The 16414-nt window shown below is 45.7% G+C and overlaps 6 protein-coding genes across 6 annotated transcripts; 3 read left to right on the forward strand and 3 right to left on the reverse strand.

Moving 5' to 3' along the window:
* Positions 1-178: 178 nt before the first annotated feature.
* On the forward strand, positions 179-2327 carry GLAREA_01488 (BRCT; the record flags this gene model as incomplete). Its single annotated transcript, XM_008088704.1, has 3 exons — positions 179-649; positions 707-2149; positions 2199-2327. 3 exons carry the CDS (start codon positions 179-181, stop codon positions 2325-2327), a joined length of 2043 nt encoding a protein of 680 aa, XP_008086895.1.
* A 1187-nt stretch (positions 2328-3514) lies between these two features.
* GLAREA_01489 (uncharacterized protein) lies at positions 3515-4105 on the reverse strand (the record flags this gene model as incomplete). The annotated part of the gene is made up of 2 exons (XM_008088705.1): positions 3515-3949; positions 4001-4105. 2 exons carry the CDS (start codon positions 4103-4105, stop codon positions 3515-3517), a joined length of 540 nt encoding a protein of 179 aa, XP_008086896.1.
* Positions 4106-5153: 1048 nt separating this feature from the next.
* GLAREA_01490 (alpha/beta-Hydrolase) lies at positions 5154-6045 on the reverse strand (the record flags this gene model as incomplete). Its single annotated transcript, XM_008088706.1, has 2 exons — positions 5154-5504; positions 5563-6045. The coding sequence occupies 2 exons, from the start codon at positions 6043-6045 to the stop codon at positions 5154-5156; spliced, it is 834 nt and encodes a 277-aa protein (XP_008086897.1).
* An 817-nt stretch (positions 6046-6862) lies between these two features.
* Positions 6863-10937, forward strand: GLAREA_01491 (Ribonuclease H-like protein; the record flags this gene model as incomplete). Its single annotated transcript, XM_008088707.1, has 11 exons — positions 6863-6883; positions 7032-7365; positions 7424-7503; positions 7550-8151; positions 8201-8614; positions 8665-8915; positions 8966-9105; positions 9154-9255; positions 9305-9719; positions 9769-9982; positions 10028-10937. The coding sequence occupies 11 exons, from the start codon at positions 6863-6865 to the stop codon at positions 10935-10937; spliced, it is 3483 nt and encodes a 1160-aa protein (XP_008086898.1).
* A 321-nt stretch (positions 10938-11258) lies between these two features.
* Positions 11259-12402, reverse strand: GLAREA_01492 (NAD(P)-binding Rossmann-fold containing protein; the record flags this gene model as incomplete). Its single annotated transcript, XM_008088708.1, has 3 exons — positions 11259-11370; positions 11427-11714; positions 11810-12402. The coding sequence occupies 3 exons, from the start codon at positions 12400-12402 to the stop codon at positions 11259-11261; spliced, it is 993 nt and encodes a 330-aa protein (XP_008086899.1).
* Positions 12403-13168: 766 nt separating this feature from the next.
* Positions 13169-16111, forward strand: GLAREA_01493 (Zn2/Cys6 DNA-binding protein; the record flags this gene model as incomplete). Its single annotated transcript, XM_008088709.1, has 4 exons — positions 13169-13582; positions 13631-13797; positions 14573-14880; positions 14928-16111. The coding sequence occupies 4 exons, from the start codon at positions 13169-13171 to the stop codon at positions 16109-16111; spliced, it is 2073 nt and encodes a 690-aa protein (XP_008086900.1).
* Between the last annotated feature and the right edge of the window lie 303 nt (positions 16112-16414).

Consider the following 16414-nt stretch of genomic DNA (forward strand, 5'->3'; position numbering starts at 1 on the left):
AGCCAGAGTATCCTTTCATATTTTTCAATGTCTTCATAGACTTCGTCGACGATCGGTTTGGACGTGTTCAGTCGCGTGCACCCCACTCCCCCCTTCGACCAACCACTGCCAGAGCATTGAGAGCTACTCTCATATGGCAGCAGTATCATTATCTCCCTTGCCTATCACCCTTACAACCATGTCGAGCAGAAGAGCCCCTCTTCTAAATAATCCTAATGCCATCAATTCGCCCTACCGACCATCTGCGGCTGCTCCCTCGAAGCAAAAGCGTTCATATGCGAACATTCAACGCGAAGATGCCTATGGGCAACCACCCCCAGCGAAGAAACAGATGGTAGAGAGTAGACCGGCCTTACGAACACCCCCACGTCACCAGAGCACTCACGTACAAGGGGAAGGTCGCGTTTTCACTCGAAAATCAACAAGTCAACAATCCGCATTTGAACGAAAATGTGTTGTTGCTGCCAGGGAAAAGAGCGCTCAGCAAACAGTAGTGAAGGCTGAAAAAACCACGGAAGAAAACTTGGAAATCATAAGGGCATGGCAGAAACATTATCGCAGAGAGTTTCCCAAGTTCGTTTTTTACTTTGAGAGTGTATCGGAGGAGGCTCGTCTGAAATGCACCAAGCAGGTTGTAGCACTTGGAGCAGTAAGTCAATCATTACATTGCAGGATACCTGTACAATTATGCTAATACCTCTTGTAGAGAGAAGAGAAATTTTTCTCAAACGCTGTCACTCATGTTGTTACCACCCGAAGTATTCCAGCTGAGCATGTTAGCACGGTGGAAGAAACGTCGTCGACAACAAACGAAACAAACTCCCAAAACAGCCAACCTCAAACAATCAATCCTTCTCTACTAGATAGATCATCCGAGTCTGCCAATGTGCAATCAGACTCATTTGCGACCAAAGGAAAATTTTCTTTCGAAACTCATATAAACAGACGGCTGGGCCCACAGGTACAGGACGCTGAAATACGAAGACAACAAGCTCGCAACGCAGATGTACTACATCGTGCTCGCGACTTGCACATGAAAATATGGGCTTTGGAGAAGCTTCAACGAATGATGACCACTATCTTTGACACAGATACGGGATACCAAGCAATCCATGGGCATAATACTCGCAGCAATTCGGTACACGCCTCAATTCCACGCGCCGGTGCTAATCTGTCACAGCTTCTCAGAAACGAGAAACTCAATGGACCGTCGGATAGAGACCCTACTGTTGCATCGAAAGAGCTCACTCTGTTCAAGGGTTTTTTTATTTATATTCATGACATTGATGAGAAGCAACGCCCCATTATGGTTCGAGATTACCCAAAGGTGTCTCACAAGGAAGAAGGTGAATGGCCGCAGTTTCGTAGCGTCACTGGAGGCAAATGCCCTTTCGTTGAAGAGCGTGATTACAGCCATAGGGAGGAACAAAAGGAGAAGGAGCGGTTACGTAGGCAACAGGAGAAGCAAAAGGCCAGTGCTCCAAGGACAAGAGCAGCAACTGCAGTACAAGACGCTAAGATGCAACCACCCCGATCTCTCAGCAAACATGCCTTAGCGGAGACAAGCGTAGGCTCTAATAGAAACATCACCGTTGCGACAAATCAGACGAACCCTTTCGCGCCATCCAAATCCTCTCTTGCTTATCGTAACGATATCGAGCCGTCGTCCCACCGAGGAAACGCCTTTGTAAGTCGCGCTGGTGCTGGACGACTGCTCGCTGGAGAGCCAGTTGCCTCGGGGTTGCAAGCATCTAATATCACCTCGGCTATTCGTTCACAAATGATATCCTCAACTTCAGCACAGCCAGGTGCAAAGGCTGGAACGAGCAAAGAAGTTCACGGGCTACAGAGGAAAGTTCTCGAGAAGAACAGTGGCGGCCCGGGCTCTTATGGACTTGCGAGCTCTCATCGAGTGAACGACTTAAGTGCCGTGGTTAGAGAAGACTCGCTTTCTCGCCAGTCCAGACGCAAGGAGAACCTTGAGCAGCTCGTAGAAGAGGATACGTATCAGTCCGAGCAGGAGAAAGTAGCAAGAAAAGCCGAAGTTGTCAAAAAATTGAAGACGGTGCATCAGAGGAAGGCGGAGAAGCGTGATCTCAAACCGGGATACTGCGAGAACTGTCAGGATAAGTTCGAAGACTTCGACGAGGTAAGTCAAACTTCCGGTTCTTAAAATCATTCATTAACCTGTTCCACAGCACATACTCTCTCGGAAACATCGCAAATTCGCCGAAAAGGCTGAAAATTGGAAGGAGCTTGATGCGTTGCTCAACAAGCTGGTTAGACCTCTAAAGCAAGTCGAGGGAGAATACGAAGAAGACTATTAATCGATTCAACACCTCGCCGGTAATGCCTGCCGACTCAGCGCATATTAATAATTAGCTCATGTTACACACATGACCTCTCTGTCTTTCCAAGAGATTCCTCTGAAATACATCAATCCTGGCGTCATAGGGAACGGTGTTTGATTTTCTCAAGGTGTCATTGCTGAGCTTACCTGGCTTTTCTCTTCTTGTTCGCTCTGCGACGATACCACACTTCTTGTAGCATTTCAGCCTAGCTTTGCATGCATTTAAGGATCATGGGCTGGCAGTGTACTTGGGAATTGTTCTGCATATGTTTAAGCGTTTCCATTCTTTGGCAACTTCATTGGCAAACTCGAAATGCTTAGCGTTCGTCATGTAGAACAGCGTCTGGGTTGGCATTTAATTTCATTCGAGCTTGTGCGAGGCAATTTGGCTATTTTGGTATCTTTCACTGTACATATGTGAACATGAAGATGGCTGAAACATTTATCTTATACTTGCCCATTTGATATGCGTGGCTCATTTCTTGCATCCATATTTCGAGTCCCAATTCTAACCTCTGAAACGCGCCTTCACATGACGCAGATCCTCTTACCATACCATTGCTACATAAGGTACCTAGGTAATGTTCAACTTTACAACTTTTCAATCTATCACAATATACTTCCTTCTAGTGTAGGGCGTTCTGATCCGTTGAAACAGAGCTTTTCTTGAATCTACTTCATTCAACGAATTAAACAAACGCATCTTCACAAACTACTGAAATCCGAACAAACTACTTCCATGAGCTTTCCTTCCGGATCCCTGACTCCCATTTTGTGCACGTTGATTGGTTTTTCTGCCAAGTCCCATCCACCTCATCCATCATTAAACATATCGTTTCTCATTAGGGGTATCTCTTGCTGTCCATCAGCATCTATAACAATCGTCATGTGCCTCCAGCTCTCAATCTCGTGGGTGACTACTGCTCCTCCAGTACAAGCAAAGTCCAGTCTGATACTAGTTGAAGCTCTGGGTTGAGTTTGCCGCTAGATGATCTCTCTTCTTCCTTCATGATACTTTTCGTCGAAAACTCTTCCAAAATGTTCACATCAAACTCCTATATGTTCTTCTTCCTGCCTTGCTCATTTACTGGTTTTCGTTTCATAAGTTGAGCTCATCTCAAGTCCAAATATCCATCTCATCAAACGCAACACAAACTCCGTGGATCATAGACCTCTTTCCCGTCTCTCATGCTCACCAATCGTGGAACCTCCAGGGCTTCGCTGTTCAAACATCTTCCTCGCGGCACTTTTCATGGGTCCAAACAACCACTCGTCGCTATGTCTTCCACATTCGGTGTGTACGTTACTTCTATCTCCGCTATATCTCCTTCCTGTCTCTCCTAATCGCTTTCCATTCCCAATTGCACCTGCCACCATTCCCGCATTTTGAATGCCATAACTCGGGCTTCTAGATCCAGAACCAGTTGTTTGGTTCCGACCAAAGAACCGAAATGGATTTGGGGATGATGGAGAGGGAGAAGCGGTCGGGGTTTTCAGAGGGTACGGTGAGGTAATGGCACGACGTTGAGCACGATGAGGCTGAGTAGTTTGACCCGCCGTGCCAGACAACGGGGACGGAGAATAAGGCGACGTCGAAGACTGTGGGGTATAAGCATGAGAGTCAGGTACGTAAAGCGCGGTAGGACAAACCAGACGATTATCGTAATGGGGCTGTGCAGCGGTTCCCGACGGTGATTGGGGACCTCTAGACGTGCCCGTGGTAATAGACAGGCTCGGGGTGGTGCGAGTCGACATATTTGGGATTTTGAGTTTTGAGTATGAAGCTGATCGGGTTTGATAGATAGGATGTTTGGGTGCAGAGGATGGTGAGATGGGGGATGGAGACGATATTTGAAAAGAGGAGTAGATAAGGCAAATGCTCTTACGCGCTGGAGAATGGTGGTTCGCATTTCTCAAACTTGGGACTTCCCTCAAAAATGGCCCCTCGCGCGTTGCGATGGCTTCCTTCTCGGGGGCGACATGTTTGAGAAATTATGCATTTTACATTACTTTTGTCACTCTCCTCAACGAACAACACTTATACCTATACCAGTGTTATTGTTGAAACACATTTCAAGAATTGTCTTCGTTATCTGATCTTGCCCAAAGATGTATCTCGAAAGATTGTGAGAATCACGCGAAAGCCCTATGGCTGCCTAGGATACTTCATTGGCGTATCAACTTGCAGCGTGATGCTGTCGTGTAACCTGAGGGCTCGGCATATACGAGCTGACACCTTCCGACTTGCTGGGCAGGATGAGGTGTGGACGGCGTGTGCATAGCGATTTGGTGTTGATAAAGTTGGAGAGAGATATGGTTGGCTAGATATCAGTATTGGGGTTATTGGCGAGGTACTTGGGGCGAAATCAGTAATTTCGAGTTCCTAGGTGGTCACTTGCAAAATATGAAGTGTGCTCGCCCATTTTCCATCGAGAAACTGTTGCCATGATTAGTTTATGCATCATCAGAGAAGATGCATCAAGGAATCCTTTGCAATATGAAAGATTGTTTTAGCCCCTTTCATTAGGAAGGAGGCCGATCAAAAATAAGCGAGTGTTGAGATAGATACATGAAATTTGCACCTCAATTCTGTAAGTCTCGCAGCGCCTATTGTTCGATGAGCTGGACCCTGGTCAGATCTTAATTCACAGATCTGTCTCTCATGATGTGTATATGCGTATGCATTCTTGGAATTGGGCTATAAAATGGAAGTGTTTTGGCTCAACATAGTTACGAACTACATATTGAAAAACTTAGAAGCTACAACCACGTAATCCAAAAGGACCCGATTAGCTTAAAATCATTACCTCAAGTTTTCATTTCCGAATCTCAAGACATCTTCTAGAAGTCCCTCCTTCCACGTCAAGTGCGGAGAATGTCCGGATTTCGCCCTGCTAACCTTGATGTCAACACCTTCTCTCTGGTTATGTAGCGCTACCATTCCCTCTTGATATTTAGGGTCCAATGCTAAATCATCTTCAGTAACCAAATATGCACAAGGAAGACTTGTGTAAGCATCATTTGTCAATACCGTAGTGGGTATTGCTGTTGCGGTAAGGGTGTTCTCGTAAATTTCTGCTTGTTCTTCGTCAAGTCCATTGAAGAAGAATTTTGCTCCATTGATGGTCGAGACAAGTACGTCCGTACCGTGTTGCTGTTGAAATATGATGAGTTGATCGATTTTGGAGCTCCAAGAAAGGGAAAGAACTTACATGAAATTTACAGTATGGAGGAATGATAGGGTCAGATCCATCTTTCGGTTGAAAGAAACTGTTGATAGACTCTCCCACTGGAACTAGAAATGCGCAGATATAATATATTCCTATGACACCCCCCATCTTTGGTTTACGGTTCTTTGCTAAGAACTTTGGGAGTGCAGCTGCAGACGCCGTAAACCCACCCGCCGAGTGACCGAGCAAAAGAACGTTTCTACCCTGGCCGCATATCAGATTCTCTAACAATTCTTCTATCACTTTGACATCGTCTGCAGGTTGAGGAAAACCGCTTTTCGGAGCGGCTTGGTCGTAGTCAGGAGTTGAAGAGTCACCGAGCTGTAGCTTGATGGGGTCGGACGATGGTAATTGTGGGCAAAAGGCTACGATACCAGCTTCTTTTAGCGATTGAATAAATGGGGCATAAGGTTTGGGTGTGTGGTACGATCCATGAACCAGTACAATTGCGAAGCCCGGGGACATTGCTATCTGCCGAATGAACAATGAGTTTGCCTCACAAAGGGAGACTGAGGATGAGGAGTTGGGAACTTCAATGTGAATGGAAGTGCGATTCTGTGTATTTCCCGACAAAACAATTATAGCAAGTAAGTTTATAACAGGTCATCGGTAACAGGTAGCGTCTTACTGAGAATGTCGTTCAATTGTGATATAGAAGACTGGTAGTAAGGTGTTTAGACTGGAGAGTAAGAGGAAACAGTTCTTTCAACTTGGACTTTTCTTCAGCTGCTGATGTTGGTTTTTGTTTTGCACTCGAAGTTGGGCATCTCGATCCGCTCGATCCGCTTCAATGGGGAGAACCTTGTCTTAAACGTCCCCTAGTATCTGAACCAAAGCTTTTGACGAAAGAGATCGTGACCGGCTGATATCGAACCTTCCTTTCTGTGAACAACGCATCTTTCAAGTTAGCCTAGCCTAGAAGTTCGCTTCGTAATAGATAGTATTGATGAGGTGTTGAAGGCTATATAGTAATGTTCATGTTTTCTTGGTAGAGGCACTGAAGCCCCGATATTAGAAGACATTTTGAATGACAGGATCGGAAACACACGAGGCATATCTTGAGGGTAGTTTCAGAATCATCTTATCTCACATCTGGTCGGGAAACAAAGATAATTGGAAGAGAGTCAAATAGTCGGCATGCACCAGTCGCGATGGCTTCACCGCCTTTCCGTGCCAGGCCACGATCGGCAGAATCTGGGCTCACCACCTCTGTCTTTGATGTTCTAGGTTCTTTAAAAACAATACAATCATGGATTGGTAAATTATTCTCTGAATCGAATAGATGGATGGCGATTGGGAGGAAGTGAGTGCCCGTATTTTCTATTCCACGCGTCGTCACTCTTGTAGCCTTACCAGGGAGTCCAGTAGGCGGGGCAGCTCCGGGAAGCTCTACTATTCTAGACATGGCCTTTACCAGAATTTGTGAAGTTATACTGAATATCTGTATTTAGGTTGGGCGTTTGCTCCTTCCGCCCCCTGGTGCAAATGCAATCGCCACACCAGGAATCCCACCGGCAGTGGCCTTTGATACTTCCCAAGAATTGCTATGGACGGGCAACGAACAGGGTCGAGTATCGAGCTTCTATAGCACCGAATTAACGCGATATACCGCTTTCAAGGCTGGTGATGGAGAGATACAACAGCTATTGCTCCATGATCGAGGGGTCATAGCATTGTGCGCGGGAAGTGTGCATATGGCACTGAGACGGGGACCGCCAATATGGCATATTCAGTATGGCCGCCCATATATGACCGAGCAAGCGAGGGATGTCATAGCTGATGGAGGTATCCTATAGTCACGAAGATATGAAAGCATTGCGCTGTATGAGCTTCACATCCAAAGGCACATCCGAAATACTAGTCGCAGGAGAGCAGGACCAGATGTTTGTGATTGATGTGGAGAAAGGAATAGTTATCAAACAGGTAGACGGCGTTCCAAAGTGGTCAAAAGCTCTGACTAAGAGGACAGATGCCTACGAACGACTACTATACGAAAATGAAACGATGCCGGTATATCTGCGCTGCTACTACCACTGGATCTGTGAATATACTCGATTCAGTATCCTTTAAGAAGATCAAGACATGGAACGCCTACACATCCAGAGTTATTGATATGGACGCACAACACGACTTCATTGTCACTTGTGGCATTTCTGCGCGCATGCAACAGGCGTACATGTCATTACAGCCAGAAGCTTTTGTGAATGTTTTTGACTTGAAGAATATGATATCTATGGCTCCAATTCCATTCCCAGCGGGTGGGGCATTCGTGCGAATGCACCCACGTATGTCCACGACTAGTGTTGTGGCATCCCAACATGGTCAGATACAGGTAGTGGACCTGATGAATGTGAACACTAACAACATACGACAAGCGAATCTTGCGCCGAATGAATATCTTTCGACAATGGAGATTGCTCCTTCTGGGGAAGCTATTCTACTGGGGGATACATCAGGTCAGGTTCATCTTTGGGGATCACCGTCCCGAATACGGTTCGCGGAACTCAGCAATCCCGTTGAGTTTGCGGATCCAGAAGAGACGCACCCTGCACTCAACTGGAGTGTCGACACGTAAGTATCGAGTTAAGGATACTTATGCATGTACTAACTTCACAAATAGACCTCTCAGCAGTATTGGAATGCCGTACTATCGCGAGCAGTTACTCTCGGCCTGGCCGAGTCATATGATATTCGAAATTGGCGCACCGCCACAGAAAATTGATGCTCAAACTACCTCACAGCTCAAAGTGACCGAATGGGGTGCATGGGCTAGGAAGACTCGAAACGTTAAAAGGAATCAGGTTGAAAATACCAGGGCAGCAGAAAAGACGTCCACGAGTTTGCAAGCCCCAAAATTTCTTAGCGAGAAAGCTCGAGAATCCGCAAATGATGCTTCGGCAGATCGACGTATAAGCGATGTTGCAGATGCGATTGGAGCTACAGAGCTATCAAGCATGAAGGCAGAAGTTCCAGTGATGTACCGTAACGTGGAGATCAAATACAGTAAATTTGGAGTCGATGATTTCGATTTTGGGTTCAAACGCCAAATCCCGCTTTGCTACCCAAGTGCTAATTCAACGGCAGGTTCTATAACAAAACAAGCTATTCTGGTCTTGAGATACACATATCGAATTCTTACGCCAACCCGCTGTTACAGCTTATGCACTTCACTCCTCTGATTCGTAACAGCGCGCTAAAGCACACGGCAAGTGCATGCGTTAATGAGCTGTGTCTGCTTTGCGAGCTCGGATTTTTGTTCGATATGCTCGAAAAAGCTGAAGGGTCGATTTGTCAAGCAACAAACATGCTCAAGACTTTCAGTAATCATCCTGAAGGTAGCTGATCTCAGGTATCAATCCAAGTAAATGCTGATCTTGCGTTATAGCGGGCAAATTGAGGCTCCTTGAAGAAGACGCTCCAGGAGCATCCTTGACAGCAATGTTGCAAGGGTTAAATCGGTTCTTGCTCCAAATCATTGTCAACGATTACCAGAGAGAGCCACCTCATAAGCATGATTTGAACAATGTAAGGTTGAAGAATAACGAATTTCATCACGGACTCTAACCGAAGCAGGTCCTTGCTACTACCGCAGTCACATCGTACCGCTGCTTGAATTGTGGAAGTGAGCAGTCCCGCGCTGGATCTACTTTTGTGACAGAACTTCTCTACGGTCCAGTAAGTGGTAGAGTGCGATCATTGTCGGACTGTGCTAATGCCATTGTAGAAAGTCGCTGTGCGAAATCAACGACCACGCAACATGACTTTTTGTGAAGTTTTGAAGTCGAGCGTAGAAAGAGTCGTCAATACAAAGGGATGGTGTATCAGATGTAAAGGACACCGAACGCTTGAGACACGAAATACCATTCAGTATGCACCGGGAGTGTTGACGCTGAACGCAGCCGTCAATAGCGCTGAAGCGAGGCAACTTTGGTCCGTCCCTGGATGGCTACCGGAGGAAATAGGGGTTATTGTAGCCCAAGGCCAATTCTTTTGCTATCAGGGCAAAGATCTTGAATTTCAAAAGCAAAAAGGAAGAACAAGTGACAAATTCGATCTTTCAGTGTACTCTTTGATTGGCCTCGCGGCTGATATCAACAGTGGCCAGCACCAGAAGCCACATCTTGTATCTCTTGTCAATGGTAGGTCTTTCATGGTGCTACACCCTTAGGCACATACTTACACAAATAGTGGCACATTCGCGACCTCAAGCCCCGGGCGAAAGCCAGTGGCATCTTTTTAATGATTTCCTCGTCCGACCAATCAGTAAGGAGGAGGCATTAACATTCAATACAACTTGGAAAATGCCCTCTGTAATCACGTACCAGCTCACGAAATCGAACAACTATATCGATAACTCTTGGAAGACCAATTTGGATACTTCTTTGCTTTACATAGACCACAAGTGAGTCTTGCCTGTAGGTCTTTAATGGTATACTGACGGAAGTAGTAAAAATCCAGGGAAAAGAACCTATCGCCCACTAACACCCCAAGAAGCCCCTCGGGAGGGCACTATTATCGCATTAGATACGGAATTCGTCGCGGTTAGACAGCCGGAAATAGAAATGAACTCGGATGGCGAAAGAGAGACCATCAGGCCAATCGTTTACGCCCTTGCCCGTGTATCTGTTGTCCGTGGATCCGGTGTTGACGAAGGCCTTCCCTTCGTAGACGACTACATCAAAAGTAAAGAACCCATTGTGGATTATCTTACATCCTACTCGGGTATAGTCCACGGTGATCTTGATCCGCGACTCTCGAAGCACAACCTTGTTTCTCTCAAAGTTGCTTACAAGAAACTCTGGATTCTCCTTAATCTAGGCTGTAAGTTCTTAGGTCACGGGCTGAAACAGGATTTCCGCGTAACCAATATTCACGTCCCGAAGTCTCAGATTATAGACACAATAGACTTCTTTTTCGTCAAAGCCCGGTTACGGAAGCTGTCGCTGGCTTTCTTAGCCTGGTATCTGCTCAAGGAGGATATTCAACTCGAAACTCACGACTCCATTGAAGACGCAAGGACAGCTCTTAAGCTCTACCGAAAATACTTAGAGTTTCAGGACGCCGGAATTCTGGAAACTATACTGATGGATATATACCGGACCGGAAGGGACATGAACTACAAGCCACCACAGATGAAAAAAGATGGCCATTTGATTGAGCGTACGGAGACTCCGCCTATTTCCCAAGACGGACATCTAGGTCCCGAAAATGGAATTGGGATTGGAGGAAGTGGACCTACAACACCAGTCCGAAGACCTGCTGGCCTGGCGCCTGGTAGTGGTGGCACATTCGGTAGTGGGTGGACGCCTGGAAAGGGTAGTCTAGGTGGTGGATTTGGAGGAAGTCCTCTAAGGTAATGAGAAGGAAGTAAGCCTCAATTTAATTGATGAAGAATTAAGGATGTAGGATTGACAACAGCCACGTGGTCTGTGTTGTGTCGTAGATGATAGTAGAAAATAAATAGCCTTCTCGAGGTTCCCGCTCGCTTAAGTTGTCCAGTCTAATGCGGTTATATAAGAAAATGTTGAAGGTATTCATTCTGCCTGTGAAAAACTCGTCTAGTATATCGTACAGTACAGCAGCTATGTCGCGCTGAACATTGATGAACCGGCACCTTGCGAACATGATTTTCTTCTGTCCTAGTTTTCCACATTCTCGCCCTAACGCTTTGTGCTAACTCAAATGTTCTTAGAAATCCCCGGTTGAATATTCTCTAATTGAATTATCAATTGATCCCACACCTTCTTCTGTAATACTTTCCCTTCAGCTCCTCGTACGAGTGGCCCCGGTCTAAGCATGTTAGCATGATCCTGTCTCCATTGAAAAAGTGCGAAAGAGTCCCATACTCATGGATTTGGCAATTCGCCATGCACGTCCCATTGCTTTCCTCACCAACTGAAATTCCGTGCACAAGAGCTCTACTGCCAGCTTCCGTGGTACGTGCGATGATTGCTGATAACAAGTTGCCAAATAATCTAGCGATGCCCTCGGATTCCCGATCGAAGTCTGACTTGCAGGCTCCCGGTGTCATACAGTTGATTATGACAGTTGGCGAGTTTGCTTTGGAGTTGGATGAAAGCAGAGCGCCTATTTCACGCACGGCGAACACTTGAAGGAGTTTTGTGACTGCATATCTATAAGAAAATATGTTAGTATGATTGGAACTGTTTGACACAACGTAAATATGTTATAATATATTAGCAAAGAAATATTAGAGAGGGACTTTGACCTTTCCATTCCTAGTTCCGAAGTCTTGTCGTTCAAAGCAGCGAAGATATCGTCGCTATGGCGAGCAGGGAATTTTGCAATGAAGTGAAGATCTGACGCCACAATAGAAAGTCTCGGTTGTATGTTGTATTTGGCCGCTGATTCCTTCAACTTCGGTAACAGCCCTAGACCTAAGAGAAAGGTGCCGATCACATTCGTGGTGATTGCAGACTCGTATCCTTCCACTATCTTGAAGAATTTGGTCGCTATACCGGCATTCTCAAGTACAGCGTCAAGTCGGGGTAGCTTCTCAGCCCTGGCACAGAACGCTCTTATTGACTCATATGACTGCATGTCAAGCTGCCATACTTCAATGCTTGCCTCGGGACGTCCTGTAATTGATAGAATCTCTTTTTTGGCAGCTTCCCCTTTGTCGGTATTTCTGACAGCTAAAATGATTAGGGCTGCGTTGAGTCGTGAAAGGTGTCGTGCAGCTTCGAGTCCAAGCCCTGTGTTCGAGCCCGTCACAATGACTGTTTCGCCTGAGAAATCTTTGGTAGGTTTCGGTAGTGTGACGAAGAATTGTGAGTAGAGGAAGTAGGTGAACCAGCCCATGATGAAGTAGCTGAGTTGAAGTGATTTCAGGATGTCTTTGGCTAATCGAAACAAAGGAAGGTGCTTAATCTTGTCACCACTAAAATGAAAGTCGTAGTGGAAGTTCTATGATGCTAGTAAAGTCGGACGCAAGTGATCATTGTTTAGAAAAGCTTTGGGGGAAGTGAAAGAGTATTATATGCGAAAGAGCTTAAGATCTTGTCGGCTTCAGAATACCTTCTGGTGTCTAGACATGAGTCTAGGCGATGACACTAGCGCAAATAGTACCACGGTACAGAGCATCGCGCTGTAATGTCCCCGAGAGTGGGATACTCTTTGTCCGTTACCAGCTCCTGACTTACAAACCTACACTTGTTACACAGAAGTCATGTTGCAAATTCCAGATAGATGTGGCACTTGCTGAGCAAACTGCTAACGCCGAGGCGCCTATCAGGTTTCCGGGGGCCCGAGAACATTGCTGATGATATCAGACTCCCCCAAGTACCGGTATCTCTTTCATCATTAGCTCACAACAATTGAGGCTTTGAACTTCAGGACTTCTCCCATGGCTCGGACGAATATCTATCGTTTCGCTTATTTCCTTGAGCCCTGATTACCGGTAGGGGGCAGAGTTGGATGGATCACTGTGCCTTACAAGGTACTCTTATTCGCCGACAAGCCGTTCTTTACGCCACATTAACCAAAAAGCTATCCAATCGCTGAAAGGCGGACGAACCTTCTGAATCTTCAAAGCCAGTTGCCAAAGTGAACAATAATGCAATCTCCAATGACTTCCGAAATGCGCAGGGAGGCTTCAAACTCGTCCAGAGATATCGAACGCTTAGGTAAAGCCATGAGAAAGGGAACCCGGAGTTGTTACGAATGTCGCAGAAGAAAGGTTCGATGCATTTTTGGCGGCCGCGACTCCACAACTTGCGACGGTTGCGCCTCCAAAGGAAAGGCTTGTATCGAGCAAAGGCGTGAACTGCTTGGAAAGTCTGGCCCCGAGAGCAAAGATAGTCTTCGAGAACGAATTGCTAAGCTGGAAGCTATCATTGAAGCATCACGCAGTGACAATAATAGCTCAATTGATGGTGCCGTTTCTGATTCCCGGTTAAACGACGATGCAGAGCGACCCTACCTCGGCAACCATTCACCGCAAAGCATCGATCCTATTGTAACACTCTTTGATAACGCTATTGTATGTTCATTGCCGTCCGGTGGGCGCATGGTTACTAACAGGGTTTAGTGGAGACGTCGAAGTACCGATCTGACCCAAGAGCGCTCCAAAGACATCGAGGCAAATCCAGCGGCAGCCAAGCGTACACGCATTCGTGACTCGCTTCTAAGTAGTCTTATATCGTCCGAAATTCTTGGAATGATATTGAATGCAACATGTTCCTGGTGGCATACATGGTAAGTTCCTTCATTGGTAGACCAGATACTCGATACTCAATTCACCCGTTCTCATCTCCTGTTCTATTTTGGCGCAAACTGCGTACAAACGGTTGTCTGTTAGATTTTGAGACAATCGATTGTACGACATTTGCTGTTAGCTTGTACTTGAAGTGATAATCTCAACTTCGTTCGTTGCAAGATAAAAGCGTATAAAGCCTTGTCAATCATATGAGATAACGCTTTGTAGGGCATTAACTGTTATATTTATAGTAATTTTTCGACTTGAATCTACCCATGTAGATATGAATAATTCCATAATTCCATACAAAGCATTTTCTCTCATCGTTTGAGGTGTTCCTTGTATGGCTGGCATTCACTGTTATATTTGGAGGAACTCTTCCAACTATTTCTACTATTAAATATTAAGACAATTGCGTACAAAGTGATCTCTGTTATACTCTGAGATATCAGTTTGTACGGAATTGTCCCAAAGTATAACAGTAAATAGCTGAGGGGCAGACACGAGATGTCACCCGATTTAGTGGCTGGCTCAGGACAAAATAAGTGGCTGTCAAAAGACAATATTTCCTCAAAACAATTGACGAAATATTGACGTTGCGTCAATTAGATTGGCACACTATCACAGTTCTGTCAATCATTTTAAGTAAATAGCAGCTTCTTAAGCTCTATTCGAAGTCGACTTCCACAGTCCAAGAGTTATTGGGCAGGTAACTAGCATTTGTCTTGTCCTCCGCCAGAATGGTAAACTGTAATCGTCGCTAACTTTGACCAGGAGAGCTGGACCAAGATTGTTCACATCAGTCGACGACTTGCACACTTCAACACTGCAAGACTTTGTGCTGTGGGCGTTAGAATCCTCTGACCCCTCAATCGTCGGACTTGCCATGCTTTGCATTGCCATATGCCTTCAGCATCTAGACTCGAGAGTGCACCAGTTCATCATCCGCAAACTTCCTCGTTTGCCGGGAGAAATTTTCCAGGACTACTTTGAAAGCGTGGACCGTCTAGTCCTAAATGATCCGGACTGTGCCAGTACAGGGGCTGGTATTGAGGCAACTATACTCTCGGCTACGATTCACAGTAAGCACTTAGCACTCGAATCTGACGTGCGAATCTAACTTTGTTAGTGAACCTTGGAATGCATCGAAACTGCTGGATGCTCGTCCATCGAGCCATTGCTTATAGCCACCTACTTGGTTTCCATCGTCCAGAACGACTCACGCCAAGTGAGACTGAGGCGGAAAGAAATTGTCGTACTCAAGGGTGGCTTTCAGTATGCTCTAGAGACGTGTACATGTCTTTGCTCCTTGGCCTACCCTACGCCGCTGATGGACGTACGATTCCATTTGTTGAGAGCCAGCATAACGCAAGGTCTTTGCTACATCACAAGTTAATCATATTATCCGTAAAGGTTATTGATCGAAATCAAATGGGCCTTGGACTTTCAGTTTCACACACGGATGCAATTCAAAAAGAGATTGAGGCAGCTACAAAAGACCTTGATGATACGTTTTGGAACGCGCCAGCTGCTTTAGCTTGCGGGAAAATCACACAGCCAGAATATCTTGAAAGTATCTCAGCACAGTGTTGGCTTCATCAGTTGCTAGCTCTGCTCCACATGCCACTCATGATTCATTCGGTCGAAGATAAACTACTGGAAAAACATCGAATTTTTTGCCTTGAAGCCTGTCGGAATTTACTGAGAGTTCATCACATTATGCGCTCCGATGCATCTGCAGCTTTCAGTATGGTCAAATTGATTGACTATCAAGCTTTCATATGCTCTACTTTATTGATTCTGGGGTTATTAGGTTACGGCGATGCTACACATCAACTCACAAATCGGGACAAAGATCGAGACCTAATAGGGTTAACAGTTGCTACTCTTCGACAAGCTTCTGGTACGGTGAACAATCCGATTGCATCACAGGCAGTGCAAGGCCTAGAGACTTTATTATCTCTAGACAGTAATAGTTGTGCAACTGGAAGCGCATGTGTTGATCCTCACGCGAGAATAGTGGTTCCTCACATTGGGACAATTACCATAACGCCTGGTAAACATATCACCGAGACTAGAAGCCAATGCTTGCAACCTGCTCCCCGACCGCCCCCAGAATTTTCTCTCACACACAATATGTATGATGGATCCTTTGGCCAGGTCAATCAACCTCCAATCATGGCATCAAGCAATGATCTAGGCTTCTTGTCAAGCCCACGCGTGGACGAACCTTCTATTGACATTGATTGGACAAGTGCTACCATGCCTAATTTTGAAAATGACTGGGCATGGCTCAACGACTTGAACTTCTAGTAATAATACTATTTTCGAGCTAGTTTTGATTTACTCTTATGTTCTGAACAATCATAATTAGCCAAAAGATCTTGGTAAGATGCTCATGCAACTCTGGCTAGCAGACCGATGAACCCTGATGCCGCCCATCGCGCCTGCAGTTTTAAGCCCAATTAGCATCAATTTCAATCGAAACAAGTTGGGTCAAACTCTTCCAGCACCTGCACTAAACCAAAGCTTCGGTGGAGACTCATAGAGTAATAGGAGATAAATTCCTTACCCGTTCTCTTCAACATTTGTAAGCACCAACAAAGATACGGACCA

The sequence above is a fragment of the Glarea lozoyensis genome (assembly GCF_000409485.1).
Source record: "Glarea lozoyensis ATCC 20868 chromosome Unknown GLAREA7, whole genome shotgun sequence".
NCBI classification, from domain to species: domain Eukaryota; kingdom Fungi; phylum Ascomycota; class Leotiomycetes; order Helotiales; family Helotiaceae; genus Glarea; species Glarea lozoyensis.